The sequence below is a fragment of the Coptis chinensis genome, unplaced genomic scaffold (assembly GCF_015680905.1).
Source record: "Coptis chinensis isolate HL-2020 unplaced genomic scaffold, ASM1568090v1 utg6276_pilon_pilon, whole genome shotgun sequence".
Taxonomy (NCBI): domain Eukaryota; kingdom Viridiplantae; phylum Streptophyta; class Magnoliopsida; order Ranunculales; family Ranunculaceae; genus Coptis; species Coptis chinensis.
Genome location: NW_028238173.1, coordinates 23,708 through 41,375, shown reverse-complemented (window position 1 = coordinate 41,375; position 17,668 = coordinate 23,708). Strand labels below are relative to the sequence as shown.

The 17,668-nt window shown below is 35.8% G+C and overlaps 1 protein-coding gene across 1 annotated transcript; it reads left to right on the top strand.

Annotated features, from left to right (window-relative positions):
* Window positions 1-10,796: 10,796 nt before the first annotated feature.
* On the top strand, window positions 10,797-12,427 carry LOC147472939 (F-box protein At5g07610-like). Its single transcript, XM_086588033.1, has one exon. It carries the CDS (start codon window positions 11,008-11,010, stop codon window positions 12,328-12,330), a length of 1,323 nt encoding a protein of 440 aa, XP_086444159.1. The 5' UTR covers window positions 10,797-11,007; the 3' UTR covers window positions 12,331-12,427.
* Window positions 12,428-17,668: the final 5,241 nt, after the last annotated feature.

Here is a 17,668-nt window from a genome sequence, read left to right as displayed (position 1 = left end):
TGCACCCACCGGATTCATCTGGAAGAGAATGCTAAAACATCTAGAGAGCCTCAGCGTTGGTTAAACCTAGCTATGAAAGGAGTAGTACGCGAAGAGATTTTAAGATTATTGGATGCCGAAATTATTTATCTCATATCTGACAGCGAATGGGTTAGTCCTATTCATGTGATACCAAAAAAAATTGGGATTACAATGGTCCGTAATGAGGAGGGAGAGTTAATTCCAGCACGAGTTCCTATCATGTGGAGGATTTGTATTGATTATAGGAAGTCGAATGCAGTCACGAGGAAAAATCATTTTCTCCTGTCTTTTGTTGATCAGATGCTTGAACGCCTAGCAAAACATGCGTATTACTGTTTCTTATATGGATATTCAGGATATTTCCAGATTTTAATTAATGAATCCAATCAAGAAAATACTACATTCACTTGCCCTTTTGGAACCTATGCTTATGCGTGTATGCCTTTCGGTCTCTATAATGCACCCGCCACATTCTAACGCTGCATGTTACACATTTTCAGTGATATGGGGGAGAGATTCATAGAAGTGTTTATAGATGATTTTTTCCCTCTATGATGATTCTTTCAATGACTGTTTCTCTAACCTTTCTAAAGTATTGACGCGTTGTCAGGAGAAGAATTTGGTCTTTAATTGGGAAAAGTGTCGCTTCATTAATGCCAAATGGGTTAGTATTATCGTGAAATAGGAGGAGTGACAAAATATGAACGCATAGCCTGGAGGCCAGACCACGGCACCAATCTGAGCCTCTCAGGTATACTGTTTATGAAGCCCATTCCTCTAATGCTTCATCATCCCACCAATTCCAGCTGCATCAGACCATTACAAGATCGAGAGAAGGTTGTTTATACTTTATACAACTACAGTCTACAGGCCACTCATAATTTATGACGATGATCAATTTATGACCATGCATTGCTCTGGGCTTGTGATGTGATTATGCAAGTAAAACATTTTATTTTCCCTCTTTTTTGTTGGTAGCTGTGTGCATAATTCATAAAAAGAACTGCTCTGATTTGAAGGAAATAATCTCATACAAGAGGATACAAAGTGTTTGTGTATGGGATGATGTCGCAAGGATAAAGAGGTCGTTCGACATCTGAATATCTGTTTAGACGGGCCAGACGCGAGAACACACCAATGTACTTCCATTCGCTCTGTATGCTATAGGGATCTTTATTAACACTTCGGAGATTGACCGAGTGAACAAAGTACCCCATAACCAAGAACAGCTGCAATTCTTCCTCACCTCTACTTTGAATGTACAATGTCTCAATCAGGCATTCAAATTTAAAGTAAATTACCAACTTCCAAGCGCCAGAGCAGTCTTCATTTTTCATCTCCCATATATTGTAACCAAAAGGTTGTTCATTATTATAAGTATCATAACTAAAACATTTCTCCAGAAGATAGAGATGTCCTCTAGATTCTCCAAAATAAATCCACGATCGATTTATATTACAGGGCGTCTGTGGAGGCAGGGACAACTGTCGTAAACATAGTGTTTCCGAATCAAAACTGTGCATGGTTTCCCCTCCTTGACATGGAGGCCAATATAACACACCATTCAATACTACACATTTAGCAATTCCGGTCATGATATCTGGGCAAACATCAAAATCTTTAGAGACTTCCCACCTATGGCTCTCCGAGGAGTAGATATGAATTCGATAGGTTGAGTACCGATTTCCTTCTTTCATAGAGTGCTTCACGCCAAAAATACCAACAACTTTGTAATGAAAGGATTTCAAGGGATCAAAAACTAGATTCATACCTAGTAACTTTGTCGTGACAACTGATCCCCCTGATGACCTTGCTGCTGCCCCGCGACTAATGATTGGTGGTAATTTGATGTAATCTTTGGTCAATGTGTTGCATACGAAAACATGGTTTTGTTTCCCATGTCCTTTGTTAAATGAGGCAAGTAAGAGGAGACCATTAGAAGAATCTAAAGTTTTGAAGCAATATCTACTTTCAAGTGACATGACATCGGGATAATTGTGAAATATAAATGAAAAGGATAGATCAGGATCCTCTTTTAGTTCAGCCAATCTATCAGCGTTGAGGAGGACAAGAACTAAGTGTTCCCTTCGATTACAATGAGACTGCATAAAGATACTAGGGAGGAGATGACCTGGGCCACTGCAGTAGTCTCGAAGAACATAAACAGTGTGAAGTCGACGGAAAGAGGGACTTGATATGAGTTTGTGCCATCTTTTGCAAACACACTTGAGTCTGTCTACATATACTGGTGGGATATGATATGAAACAGTATCTCTTGCAGTAGATCATCGTTTTCAAGTACTTCTATCTCCTTCTCCTTCTTACGATCTCGTCTTCTCCCATATGACCCTGCTTCCATCATACAAAGAAAGAGAGTAGAGAGCTAGAAATAGATACACAGCAACTGAATTCTTCAGAAGGTCTGAAATATCAAGAACATGAAAGAAATATCTCTCTACCAAACAAAAACTAATTCCATGATCAAAATAAAGTTGAAACGCAACTACAAGATGTGTGATGGTAAAACCAAAATGAGAGCAAAAGTCAATATCCTACCTATATTAAATTGAAACGCAACTACAACACATGGTCCAGCACAAACAAAATATTACGAAGTCGTCTCTAATTGGCTCATTGCAATTGCAATGGACGTGGCGAGAAATCCTACCTATATTAATATCCGTTTCTCTCAGGAGACTCATAATGAGCCACATCAACATAGTTTTTAAAATAGTCCCTATTTAAAAAATAATTACTTGCCTTCTTACCAAACTAACCCTGAATTTGGCCTGCTATCTAATTTAATATAAATTAAAATTGTTTTTTCATGTGTTATGTTAAAACAAAAAACAAAGCTACGCATTATTTCATTATTTCAAATGTACGCATGATGAAAAAAAAAAATTCTAAAAAACAATGGATTAGTTAATTGATATGTATTAGTTATTGGATATGGATATATATTAGTTAATATATATGGATATGGATTAGTTAATGGATCATGATATGTATTAGTTATTGGATATTGATATGTTAAAACAAAAAACAAAGCTACCCATTCACATTATTTCATTATTTCAAATGTACGCATGATGAAAAAAAAACAAATTCTAAAAAACAATGGATTAGTTAATTGATAAGTATTAGTTATTGGATATGGATATATATTAGTTAATAGATATGGATATGGATTAGTTAATGGATCATGATATGTATTAGTTATTGGATATGGATATGTTAAAACAAAAAACAAAGCTACCCATTATTTCATTATTTCAAATGTACGTATGGGATGAAAAAAAAAACAAATTCTTAAAAACAATGGATAAAATAGTCCCTATTTAAAAAATAATTACTTGCCTTCTTACCAAACTAACCTTGAATTTGGCCTGCTCTCTAATTTAATATAAATTAAAATTGTCTTTTCTTGTGTTATGTTAAAACAAAAAACAAAGCTACACATTATTTCATTATTTCAAATGTACGCATGATGAAAAAAAAAACAAATTCTAAAAAACAATGGATTAGCTAATTGATATGTATTAGTTATTGGATATGGATATATATATTAGTTAATAGATATGGATATGGATTAGTTAATGGATCATGATATGTATTAGTTATTGGATATGGATATGTTAAAACAAAAAACAAATCTACCCATTATTTCATTATTTCAAATGTACGTATGGGATGAAAAAAAAAACAAATTCTTAAAAACAATGGATAATAGTAAGTCTCGCCATAGGACAGGCAGATTAGCTAGTTATTTAAAATAATATGAACCTAATTCTAATTTTAAGTGAGGGAGTTTTTTGTAAATTGTTTAAAAAATAAAGAGCAAATTAGAATAATTAAGGGAGGTGGTTCTAAAATCTAAAAAAAAAAAAAAGATTTGTAAGTGAGGGAGTTTTTTGTAAATTGTTTAAAAAAGAAAGAGCAAATTAGAATAATTAAGGGACAAAAATTGTTTAAAAAATAAAGAGCTAATTAGAATAATTAAGGGAAGTGGTTCTAAAATCTTAAAAAAAAAAGATTTGTGAGGGAGTTTTTTGTAAATTGTTTAAAAAAGAAAGAGCAAATTAGAATAATTAAGGGAGGTGGTTCTAAAATCTGAAAATAGAGAGATTAGAAATACTATGCTCGGTTGAGAAGTGTGCCTTACCCCCAATATATAACTGAAATCTTGATGAACCCTAATTTCAATAGTGATGGTTGGATTAGTAGTGCTAGAAGTAATAACGGTAGAAACACATCTTTTTATATATGACAACCTCGCTTGAAGTTAATGATAACCTCGCTTTCCAACAAAAAAAAAAGTAATAATGGTGGTGAGATTTGCCTGACAACAATGAAACCTAATCCAAAATTCATTGATAAATCAATAGTAAACGGTGTAATACTAACATAGAAGCAATAAACCACGCAAATTTCATTCTACACGGAAAAATAAATGGTGTAGAGGGACGTACCATTTCAGACGAAGGAACTTTTATATGCAAATTACCAGACCGAACTAATCTTTGTTCGAAATCAAGAAAAGGGTGTAGAACTGCGGGTGAATAAAATTTTCTAATTTGACCCAACATTCCTCCTATCATTTTGGTTTGGCCGTAAGAAGTCGATCAATTTGGGGGTTTTATTTGCAAAATACCGCGATATATCTTGATATATATATCCGAAATCTAACTAACCAACCGGCATCTAACTATTTTAAAGAGAAAGAAAAAGATTCGGTGAACAGTGGCGTTTTCCAATTATACTCCTATTATACTTTATACAAGTATGCGAACCGTGCTACGCATCGGTGTTTTTTCAAGTTTTTTGAATTCTAGTTCTAATCTAAAAAATAATATAAAAAAATTAGGAGAGATTGAATATAATTTGAATTCTAGTTCTAATCTAAAAAATAATATAAAAAAATTAGGAGAGATTGAATATAATTTCAGTGATGTGAAGTAGGTTTTCTAAATCCTACCTATATTAATATCCGTTTCTCCCAGGAGGCTCATAATGAGCCACATCAACATAGTTTTTAAAATAGTCCCTATTTAAAAAATAATTACTTGCCTTCTTACCAAACTAACCCTGAATTTGGCCTGCTATCTAATTTAATATAAATTAAAATTGTTTTTTCATGTGTTATGTTAAAACAAAAAACAAAGCTACGCATTATTTCATTATTTCAAATGTACGCATGATGAAAAAAAAAATTCTAAAAAACAATGGATTAGTTAATTGATATGTATTAGTTATTGGATATGGATATATATTAGTTAATATATATGGATATGGATTAGTTAATGGATCATGATATGTATTAGTTATTGGATATTGATATGTTAAAACAAAAAACAAAGCTACCCATTCACATTATTTCATTATTTCAAATGTACGCATGATGAAAAAAAAAACAAATTCTAAAAAACAATGGATTAGTTAATTGATATGTATTAGTTATTGGATATGAATATATATTAGTTAATAGATATGGATATGGATTAGTTAATGGATCATGATATGTATTAGTTATTGGATATGGATATGTTAAAACAAAAAACAAAGCTACCCATTATTTCATTATTTCAAATGTACGTATGGGATGAAAAAAAAAACAAATTCTTAAAAACAATGGATAAAATAGTCCCTATTTAAAAAATAATTACTTACCTTCTTACCAAACTAACCTTGAATTTGGCCTGCTCTCTAATTTAATATAAATTAAAATTGTCTTTTCTTGTGTTATGTTAAAACAAAAAACAAAGCTACACATGATTTCATTATTTCAAATGTACGCATGATGAAAAAAAAAACAAATTCTAAAAAACAATGGATTAGCTAATTGATATGTATTAGTTATTGGATATGGATATATATATTAGTTAATAGATATGGATATGGATTAGTTAATGGATCATGATATGTATTAGTTATTGGATATGGATATGTTAAAACAAAAAACAAAGCTACCCATTATTTCATTATTTCAAATGTCGTATGGGATGAAAAAAAAAAACAAATTATTAAAAACAATGGATAATAGTAAGCCTGGCCATAGGACAGGCAGATTAGCTAGTTATTTAAAATAATATGAACCTAATTCTAATTTTAAGTGAGGGAGTTTTTTGTAAATTGTTTAAAAAATAAAGAGCAAATTAAAATAATTAAGGGAGGTGGTTCTAAAATCTAAAAAAAAAAAAGATTTGTAAGTGAGGGAGTTTTTTGTAAATTGTTTAAAAAAGAAAGAGCAAATTAGAATAATTAAGGGACAAAAATTGTTTAAAAAATAAAGAGAAAATTATAATAATTAAGGGAAGTGGTTCTAAAATCTTAAAAAAAAAAGATTTGTAAGTGAGGGAGTTTTTTTGTAAATTGTTTAAAAAAAAAAAAAACAAATTAGAATAATTAAGGGAGGTGGTTCTAAAATCTGAAAATAGAGAGATTAGAAATACTATGCTCGGTTGAGAAGTGTGCCTCCTAAAGATCCGGCTATCATATAGTGTAGATATATGGTCCTATTTCCCCCGGTTTGATTATTACCAGATAAAATTGCAGGTATCTTAGCTTCAATAGCTTTAAAGGAGAAATTCCCAAGGAACTTGCTAATCTACCATAGCTGCGTTATCTTTATCTTCATGAAAATCATTTTACTGGGCGGTTCCTGCAGAGTTGGGCAATCTCCCACACCTTAGGCTAAGTCCAATGGTGCGGCAAAACACCAAATTTCACGTAAAATGTGATCCATTAGTACGTTAAAACGTTATACCGCCAACGCTATCTTTATAAATTTCTCTATTTATGCCGTCAATTTTAACGTTATAGCGTATGCTCTGTACGCCATAGCCAGTGGCGGCCAGCAAAAAAAATCCAAATAACTCTGCACGCCATAGCCAGTGGTGGTTAGAAATTTGATTTAATTCAATTAATAACCTACACCACTCCCAATGGCGGTTAGAATTCAATTATTATTTTCCACCCGCCACTCCCAATAGCGGTTAGAATTGATTCCTATTTTTTTGTTTTTTTAATAACTTAATTTATGCAATTACCGTTCTATCCTACCCGTTTAAATAACAAAAGTAGATATTATTGCTACACGCCAGTATCACTGGCGGGTGAAAAACCAAACCATTGGGTTTGATTTCGCTATCCTAGTAACGGTATCCACTGTGCTATTGTGGTTTGGTGTTTTGCTGCACCAAACCATTGGACTTAGCCTTAGACATTTGTAATGTTTTCTCCTTCATTTGTAGTGATTTATTTCATAAATATAAATTTCCTACCATGCTAAGTAGACATTTTAGTTGGAGATCACCATTAACATGTGATTTTCTCTTTTGAATTATACCATTCAGAGATGTCGGTAACAATCATTTGGTGGGCACAATACGGGAGCTTATTCGTTTAGAGGGAAGCTTCCCCGCTCTGCGGAACGTGTAAGTTGATTTTTGTTAACTACTTCTTTCCTATGAACTATTGTGACTTTGTTGTATATGCAAGCAGGAGACAGAAAATCTTGAGCACATCCTCTATCACTGCGAATTGGCCAAGAGAGTTTGGGATCATGCTCGAAATATTTTCAGCATTACATCACACATTGAATCCTTCAATGACATCATGCAACAGGCCAAACACCATAGCTCTTTGATTCTGGATATGTGGAAAGCTTGCTCGCTGACAAGTATGGTCAGCTTATGGAAAAATAGAAACCAGGTGCTCTATGATCAGAAAAACTCCAGCTTCTCTAATATTTGCTTTCTGACTAGAAGAGCCATCATCAGAGCATACCAAAAATCGACAGGTACCATGAACAACACAGTGACCGATATGAAAATTCTTCACACCCTTAATCTCCAACACAAACTGAGAAGAGCACCCAAAATTCTGGAATGTTTTTGGCTTCTACCACCTCCTGGCATCATAAAAATTAATGTTGATGGAAGTTCACGAGGGAACCAGGGTATTGGTTGGGGAGTGATTCTCGAGATGACATGGGTAACTTTTTGGGGCAGCAGCGGGGAGGACTTGGGGTATGTACTAACTATATGGCGTAAACTTATGCTATTATAGAAGGGATTCAGAGGGCACCGGATCGACCGAGATATATATGGGTGGAATCCGACTCTGCATCGGTAGTCAAAGCCTTCAGGAAGACGTGATGCATTGGAGGGTTAGAACAAAATGGATGCAACTCAAGGAAAAAGCATCATGGATCAATGTTACATTACATGGAGGGAGACAAACAAAGGTGCGGATAGCTGTGCGAGACATGGAGCAACATTGCAAAATGGAGAAAGTAAATGGTGGGACAACAAACCTCCTTTTGTGAGAGATATGGAGAACCACTTTACTACTTACTTCCGTTTCATAAGTTATATGTAAGATGTAATAGGTGGGTACACAACTGATGATACTCATTCTATACAGTTCTTAACACTTCTTATTCTTTTTCCTTGTAACTTTATTCTTTTAATCAATTACCTTTAAGCGAAAAAAAATTGTGACTTTGTGCAGCTTCGTTATCTCAGCGTCAGTGCTCCCTGATTTGTTTTATCCTGTGAATGATCCAGGTACCTAAACTATAATTATTTGACTGGAGGAATCCCTGCTCAGCTTGCCAACTAAACAAATTTGGAGATTCTGTGAGTACTGTTAGCTCAGAGAATGTATTTTCTCAACTATTATGTCCTCTTGACTTGCATTGCTCAATCTGTAATTATGTAATTTCTAGAGTTCGGTTCTTTTGCTAATCCTAAATGGAACTATTTTTTGTGCTTGGCTTGATTACCACTTCTTGGAGTATGCACACATGTTATTAATTACTTATTTTTCTGCCGTAGGTACTTATCCTACAACAAGATGTCTGGGACCATTCCACCGGGACTTGCTCATATTCCTAGATTGACTTACTTGTGAGTCAAACTATCTCTGTCAAATTTTACTTGCTAGGTCTCCTTTGGTTATTGTATGGGGAATATTTGTGTCCTGATGATAGGAGAAAGCTGTCAGATATACCCTATACTTTTCAGATATGACACTAGGGAATAAGGATAGAACATTCAGTTAACTGTACAAACACAAAGCGTAACTCTACTGATATAGCCTATTACTTCTCACACGACACTAAGGAATAAGGATACAACAATCAGGACTGTACAAACACAAAGCGTACTGACGAGTCTCAAAATGAGCCTATACCTGTAATTGATTTCCGCAACACCATTCCTATCTTGCTCTGTTTCCTACTTGCCTTATGAGAAAAATTCCCAAGTAGCTCAGTGAGGACTACAAATGTGATTAGAAAAATCTAGATCGGACCTTATGTCAATTGTTTAGGCCAAATATTTATCTGTAAGATTTAGGTGTGAGATCCATCAATTTATGTACGCCAACTCTTTACCACCAGCTTAGAGTATGAAGCATGTAAATTACAATTTATGACTAGTTCCCTCAGAATGTCTGGGCCTAATCTATATATATCTGACCGATTATCAGATGCACATCTGAGTCATAAGACCTTTTCAGTGGTGGAGAAAGAGTTGGATCTTAATGTGATTTTATAATGGCGGGAGGAATAATTATTTTCTCATAATGTGATTTTAAATTATTTTAAATTATAACTTTATAAGTTACTTTGTTATTTTTCTTCTAAATAATGATAATTTTGTACTGTTAATTTTTAGTAACATGTAAAACAAGACATTGTACACATGACAGTAGGGCTGTCAATGGGTTTCGATAACCCGATAACCGATCCGAACTAAACCGAGAAAAAACGGTTTAGGTTGGGATAATTTGATTTATTTTTTATCGACTCTAAACCGAACCGAACCGCTAAGATATTGGTTTGGTTTCGGGTTTGTCCTCCCACCGAACCGATATGAATCCAAACCGATAAGATGACATTTTAGTAATATTTATGATTAATTTTGTATATGTTTATCAATTATGTGATTGAAATTAATTGATTTAATTTAAGATTTAATTGATTTTATAGTTTTCGGTTCGGATCGGTTCGGGTTTAGTTTGCAATATTTCTTATCGGTTTGGTTTTGGATTCTCAATTTTCTTATCGGTTCGGTTCGGTTTCGAGTTCCTAACTTTCTTATCAGTTCAGGTTTGGATTTTCCAGAACCCGACCCAAACCGATCCATTGACAGCTATATGCATGAGTGCATGACTACAAGTCTACAACTTTATCAGGGGCGTCTCAAGCCATTTGGGGGCCTAAACGAAGTTGGAAAAGCAGCCTTCTACTATTGATTACACTCATTTTTCTATTGTTTATACCTCTAATATTTTGTTCATAAATCTAGTGTGTGGACATCCTAATAATGCAGGGTAAATAATTGCTACAAACAGAACCAAAATAAATAAAGAAATTGTTTCTTTTTCGGTTTATTAACGAATAACCATTTATTACTTTAGTGCTCTTATATTACTCAGGAAAATGAAAAGTTTTTTGTTGGAAAAGTAAGGGAAACAAGGGGTTTGTATTGAAAATGTAATTGTAATTTCTTGTGTTCAATGCATTAATGTTTTTTTTCCTGTGTTTAACTATTATAAAATAATTAAAAAATAATAAAAAAAAAACTAAAATCCAAATAAATTATTAATGGGCTGAACTGGGGGCCTTTGGACTGCTGGGCCCTAACCAGCTGTCTATTCTGCTGTAGGGTAGAGCCGGCCCTGAACTTTACAAGAGTATATTCCTAAGAAATTTCCACCAATTTTACCTATCTATATGTGCATATAAAGATAAGGACATGCCAGTTGGAGTAGATAAAAGTGACATGTATTGACTTTTGCTCTCATTTTGGTTTTACCATCACACATCTTGAAGTTGCGTTTCAACTTTATTTTGATCATGGAATTAGTTTTTGTTTGGTAGAGAAATATTTCAATTCTTTCATGTTCATGATGTTTCCCTTCTGAAGAATTCAGTTGCTGTGTATCTATTTCTAGCTCTCCACTCTCTTTTTTTGTATGATGGAAGGGTCATATGGGAGAAGACGTGATTGTAAGAAGGAGACGGAGATAGAAGTACTTGAAAACGATGATCTACTGCAAGAGATACTGTTTCATATCCCACCAGTATATGTACAGAGACTCAAGTGTGTTTGCAAAAGATGGCACAAACTCATATCAAGTTCCTCTTTCCGTCGACTTCACACTGTTTATGTTCTTCGAGACTACTGCAGTGGCCCAGGACAGCTCCTCCCTAGTATCTTTATGCAGTCTCATTGTAACCGAAGGGAACACTTAGTTCTTGTCCTCCTCAACGCTGATAGATTGGCTGCACTAAAAGAGGATCCTGATCTATCCTTTTCATTTATATTTCACAATTATCCCGATGTCATGTCACTTGAAAGTAGATATTGCTTCAAAACTTTAGATTCTTCTAATGGTCTCCTCTTACTTGCCTCATTTAACAAAGGACATGGGAATCAAAACCATGTTTTCGTATGCAATCCATTAACCAAAGATTACATCAAATTACCACCAATCATTAGTTGCGGGGCAGCAGCAAGGTCATCAGGGGGATCAGTTGTCACGACAAAGTTACTAGGTATGAATCTAGTCTTTGATCCCTTGAAATCCTTTCATTACAAAGTTGTTGGTATTTGTGGCGTCAAGCACTCTATGAAAGAAGGAAATCGGTACTCAACCTATCGAATTCATATCTACTCCTCGGAGAGCCATAGGTGGGAAGTCTCTAAAGATTTTGATGTTTGCCCAGATATCATGGCCGGAATTGCTAAATGTGTAGTAATGAATGGTGTGTTATATTGGCCTCCATGTCAAGGAGGGGAAACCATACTCAGTTTTGATTCGGAAACACTATGTTTACTACAGTTGTCCCTGCCTCCACAGACGCCCTGTAATATAAATCGATCGTGGGATTATTTTGGAGAATCTAGAGGACATCTCTATCTTCTAGAGAAATGTTTTAGTTATGATACTTATAATGAACAACCTTTTGGTTACAATATATGGGAGATGAAAAATGAAGACTGCTCTGGCGCTTGGAAGTTGGTACTTTACTTTAAATTTGAAGGCCTGTCTGAGACATTGTACATTCAAAGTAGAGGTGAGGAAGAATTGCAGCTGTTCTTGGTTATGGGGTACTTTGTTCACTCGCTCAATCTCCGAAGTGTTAATAAAGATCCCTATAGCATACAGAGCGAATGGAAGTACATTGGCGTGTTCTCGCGTCTGGCGCGTCTAAACAGATATTCAGATGTCGAACGACCTCTTTATCCTTGCGACATCATCCCATACACAAACACTTTGTATCCTCTTGTATGAGATTATTTCCTTCAAATCAGAGCAGTTCCTATTATGAATTATGCACACAGCTACCAACGAAAAAGAGGTAAAATAAAATGTTTTACTTGCATAATCACATCACAAGCCACTATTTCATCCGGTACTAAGTCTTTGGGTGCAAACAAAGCTCTTTCAAGAACCACACCCCATTATCTGAAATTTGCATATGAACGAAACAAAGATTAACAGCAATCCAAATAGCACAAATGCACAATAGAAGTAAAACCCAATGATACACTTTCTGGATTGTGAACTCAAAAACCGAAGGAAAAAAGAAATACAAGATTAACATAAGAAAAAGGTTTACATTATCCATTTCCCCAAGGATTTTTTAATTAGCAAAATCAAACAAACACAACCAAAAGTGCATTCTAAGAAGAAAAAACAGTAGAACTGAAGTATGTAGACTGCACTGATATTGAAAGTCCATACAGCCAAGTGATCTGCAACATTTCAAAAATCACCCAGCATGAAACTCTGAGCTGTAAAATTCACAAATACTTAAAATTGAGCCTTCCAAAGGGCTATTTGTCTACCAAAATTTAGCAAAGAGTATCCAAAGTTCATTATAAGGAAAAATGAAAATCACACTTGCATCCAAAGTCTATTAGCGAAAATCCCATTCTAGATGAAGACATGTGGAAAATATCCCATTCTAGTTGGTTGAATAAATTTTGAAAAAGTTGTCAGTTGCTCAGCAAGGTAAGGTAATAAGTAGGGAAAGGTGCCTTGCTTCCCTGGCTCAACTGGAGAAGCCGGAAATGAACCAGAAATTCACTCCAGCTAGAAGAGATCACTTGCTAGCAGCTCCCTCCCCAAAAGGCTAGACGCAACTGTTTAAAGACAGGTGGTTTCCAATTTATACGAACCCGAGATAGAGATTGTGGTTCTGCAATTGGTTCATTTGCCCTATGGACGTGAAGGGTAGGAAGCTAGAGGATTCTAGGATCGAGATCTGTACGGAGTTGAGGCCCTCTTAGAATCGGGGATCTAGAAGGAGAGCTACTTTAATTAATTCACGGATGGAATCATAAGACTAGTCTTACCTGACTAGACACTCAACTTTGACAATTGAGACTACATCACGGAACCAGTATAGGAACAATCTGTATGGGCATTCCATATTTGATGAATGACAATGCAGCGGCTTCCAACAATTTCATGCCGGAAGTAGGATCCGCGCTGTATGGTATCTCTGGCGATGGCATTAGATTAAAGTCTCGATGGCCAACCCTTGGGACAACGAGCCGGTATCAAAAGGCCGAACCATCCACGGGCGGCCCAAAAGGGAAGCGCTAATAGAAGTGGTTGGCTGAGAACTGGCGAGCACACCATCTGTGCTAAAAAACTAGCCCGGCTTAATCTCATTATTTGTCACTACTCAAAATATGACCGACCGGAAACTGATTGCATCAACTCGACTAAGTGCAACAGAACGACCACTCTTATTCGGGTCCATGAATCGTGAGCGAATGAGCATCTAAACAGATCTGCATACCTCGTATTTCTGACAATGCGGATTCCCACGAGAATTTTGTAGTGGGGAATGGTGAGCCTTGGGATTTTCGCTCTATCATAAAAGAGGTTATCCATTCTGGACCCATCAAACCACTACTGATACAGGTCACAGGTCCACCTCCCCCCCTATGAGAAAAAAACGATGAAAGACGTGCTCTAGTCCCCCTTTCAAGGTGTCTTATAGCTGTGTGGCAAGAGCTCTCTCTTCTAGAGCCCGTCTCGAGTGGGGAACGTGACAGGTATAGGAACTACTGAAGGTACTAAAAGAAACAAGAACTTAGAATTGAAACAATCGACAAAGAAATGTGAGTTAATATATGTTCTAAAGTAAAAAGTATCATACAAAATCCTAAAAAAGGGATGTCCTCCAACAATGGAATATAAACCCGGAATTTATAGATACTCCCGACACATTCTCCTCCACCCCCAACCCACAATACCAAATGCTTCAAATAATGGACCGGGAATGATGTGCGAGCTTACAATTTGGAATTTGCATGGGGCACCTTAGAGGCCTCACCAATAAGGGTTCAACACCATAGCCATAATCGTTCTAATTATGATAGTCTCTAGTATCTTTCCTGTTTCACTTCCACCAGTTGTGTCTTTTTAGTATATGCAATATGCAATAGTATATTCAAACACTTCATTTTCATTTTCGGTGAGATAAGAACTCACCATTGTTAATCAATCTAGCAATATTGTTAGCTCTACTGAATCTAATGATCAAGGATTTTTCACAACTTGAGGATCCTTAGCCACCGGTTACCTTTAAGAGCAAGCCTTGGTTCATTGCTTCACTCCGTCAAACAGCTACTGTTGGCCCTCCCCTTATGACGTTTTTCACCAGACTGACTTCAAGGAAGGGAGAGAAGAGTTGCAACAAAACAGAAAGAAATGATCGATTAAGAAGAAAGGGGCTGCTAGTGGTCAAAAGCTTTGGCAAATCATCCAGCAGGAGAACTTTGTACATTTACAGGATGATGGGTTGTATAACAGCTCATTGTCTATAGATTATTGATGGAACTAGGTCATAGATAACAGCTCATTGTCTACAGGATGATGAGTTGTTATCTTTCCTATCCCATTAAATGAAAAACTGTCACTGCCCCAAACACACCCGCCTTGGCCAATACACGATCACTGTCGGGGAACCCCTCCCTACAATCGGATCTGTACGGAAACCCTTTTTCTGGCTGACCCCGAGGGGGACGAGTTGACGAGGGTAGGATTGATTGGCTCTCTATGGGGTTAAGCCCGAACAAGATATCCTGTAGGGGACAGAAGGAAAGACAGATTAATGGTTTAAACGGTTATTTCTAGTTTGACGTTTCATACTTGGATCTAAAATTCCGTCAGTGTAGCCATAGTTTAGCTTCTGGCGTGCCCCACGGCTTTCATTGACATACTATACTTCTATAGCTACTATAGCGACTCACGGAGCAAGTGACTACACTACTTTAGTAGGGCCGGGAACGGAGGCCAAGCAAGAGGGTCAAACGCTTAGCAACCCGTTATGTTAGCTGATGTTGATTGTTTTTTCTCTTATCTAATTAATATCGCTTTATAGTGTATAGCGAATCTCTTGGATTCAGATTCAATCGCGTCATTTCATAGTCGCTCTTGTGCGCAAGAGTCAAAAGAGAAGAAAGCATCGTCCAGTAGTGCCTTACTAGGTGTAACCGGTGGCTATCTCTAGACGCTTTCGAACAAGACTTACTTCTTATTTTTTTCTAATCACTTGAATCTAATCGCTTTAACTTCTCGACTCGCTGACACAGTGCAAAGGGAGGATGTGCAACAGATGCCATAATCTGAGACTACCAAATTAATATCGCTTTAAAGTTCCACATGCAGACTACCAAATAATCCCACCTCTAAATAAAACGTGACCAACCAAAAACCCCACATCAATCAAACAGTACAAACTACATAAAAGTCGTAACATATTCCGTTGTAAAAACGACTGAGTACATAAAAGTCGTAACATATTCCGTTGAGTACCTAAAACGTAAACCAATCCCCAGGTGCTATGATATATAACAAAAAAGACAGACAAATCCCAATTCAAAAGCAGTAGTAACCTAGAATGGAAATAACAATCACCTATGATAGGCATCCCTTCCTAATATCCATTCAAACACAAAAACCATCACACACCCGTGACATGCCCATTCTTCAATCTTAACTAATTATCATAAAGATAATTTTTTTATCATTATTTGAACATGAAAAATCCAAAAAAACTAACAGAAATAGTGAAAGAAGAAATAAAACAATATACCCAGCAGTCCATTAGTGATTTAGCAGCTTTGAGTCTCCATAATACTCTTGACTTTAGGAGCATAAAGTGAGTAAACAATAGCTTGTCTTTTAGCAACTTCAAATTGAGACTTGGCATCAGTGAAAGCAGATGAAACTAATGAAGGGTCGGAAAGTTTCCTGTTTTCATGAAACCCATCTATTGTTCTCCTCTTTGCGTATTCTCTTATGTTGTAATCTGGAAACTTCTTTGCTGTTCGTAGTAGAGCTCGAAACAGTGTCAGAATCTCAGCTCTTGATGGTGTCGACATCGTTCGAGGTCTGTTTTTGGGGCTTTGTGGTGAACAGGTTTTTGAGGAAGAGGCAACCCTTGTGTAGCGGCAAAATTGGTTTTGGGGCGAAGGGAGTGAATGGCCGATGGAAATAGGCCCATCATATGGGCCCGTATGGTTTTAATTGGGCTTTTTTTAAAGTCTAGTTTAGCGTTTTGAGTGGTAGACTGGTATGTAGTAGTTACAACTTACAAGTATGCGAACCGTGCTATGCATTGGTGTTTTTTCAAGTCTTTAAACTTGTCGCTCTAATATTTCTCGAATAGTATGATTTTTGTCGCTCTAACATATCACTCGGATAGTATGATTTTTTGAATTATAGTTCTAATCTAAAAAATAATATAAAAATACTATGAGGGGTTAAATATAATTTTAGTGACGTGAAAGAGATTTTCTAAATTATTTTAAATAATATGAAGCTAATTCTAATTTCAATAAAGTGAGGGAGTTTTTTGCAAATTGTTTAAAAAGAAAAGAGTTGATTAGAATAATTAAGGGAGGTGGTTCTAAAATCTTAAAATAGAGAGATTGAAAATACACTGTTCGGTTGAGAAGTGGGACTCCTAAATACCCGGCTATCAGATAGTGTAGAGACCCAGGCCCAAAATATTGATATCGATGAATATATCGGTGTACCCAAAAACCGATATATATCGGATATTTCGGATATATCTATTTTTTTTGGTAACTAGTCCAAACTATTTAAAATATCGGAAATATCGGAAATATAATATCGGAAATATCGGATATATATCGGAAATATATTGGAAATATCGGATTTATATTTTAAAATGGTCAAAAAGTCAACCGATATATATCGATTATATCGGAAATATCGATTATATCGGCGATATAAAGTTTTATATTGGAAATTCCGATATATATCGGAAAAAAAGGGTTCTATATTCGGTGGATATATGTCGGAAATATCGATGTCGGTGTACCAAAATATCAATATATATCGGCGATATATCAGATATATCGGCGATATTTTGGTCCACTAGTCTAAGCATATTCCTACACAGCCTACCTACTTTTTAAGTTTTACCATTTTCTTTTTTGCCTTATAAATACGCTATTCATCCACCAGATGCTCTTTTCAGGTTATCCCTCAAAAGTCAAAACAACACGTATAAAGTGGGCCGGGCTAAAAAAATGGGCCGCTGTGTTAAACTTCAGGCTCACATTGAGATCAACCATGGTCC

Excerpts from the sequence above, each read along its gene's own strand:
- LOC147472939 (XM_086588033.1), top strand. The coding sequence starts at position 11,008 with ATGATGGAAGGGTCATATGGGAGAAGACGTGATTGTAAGAAGGAGACG.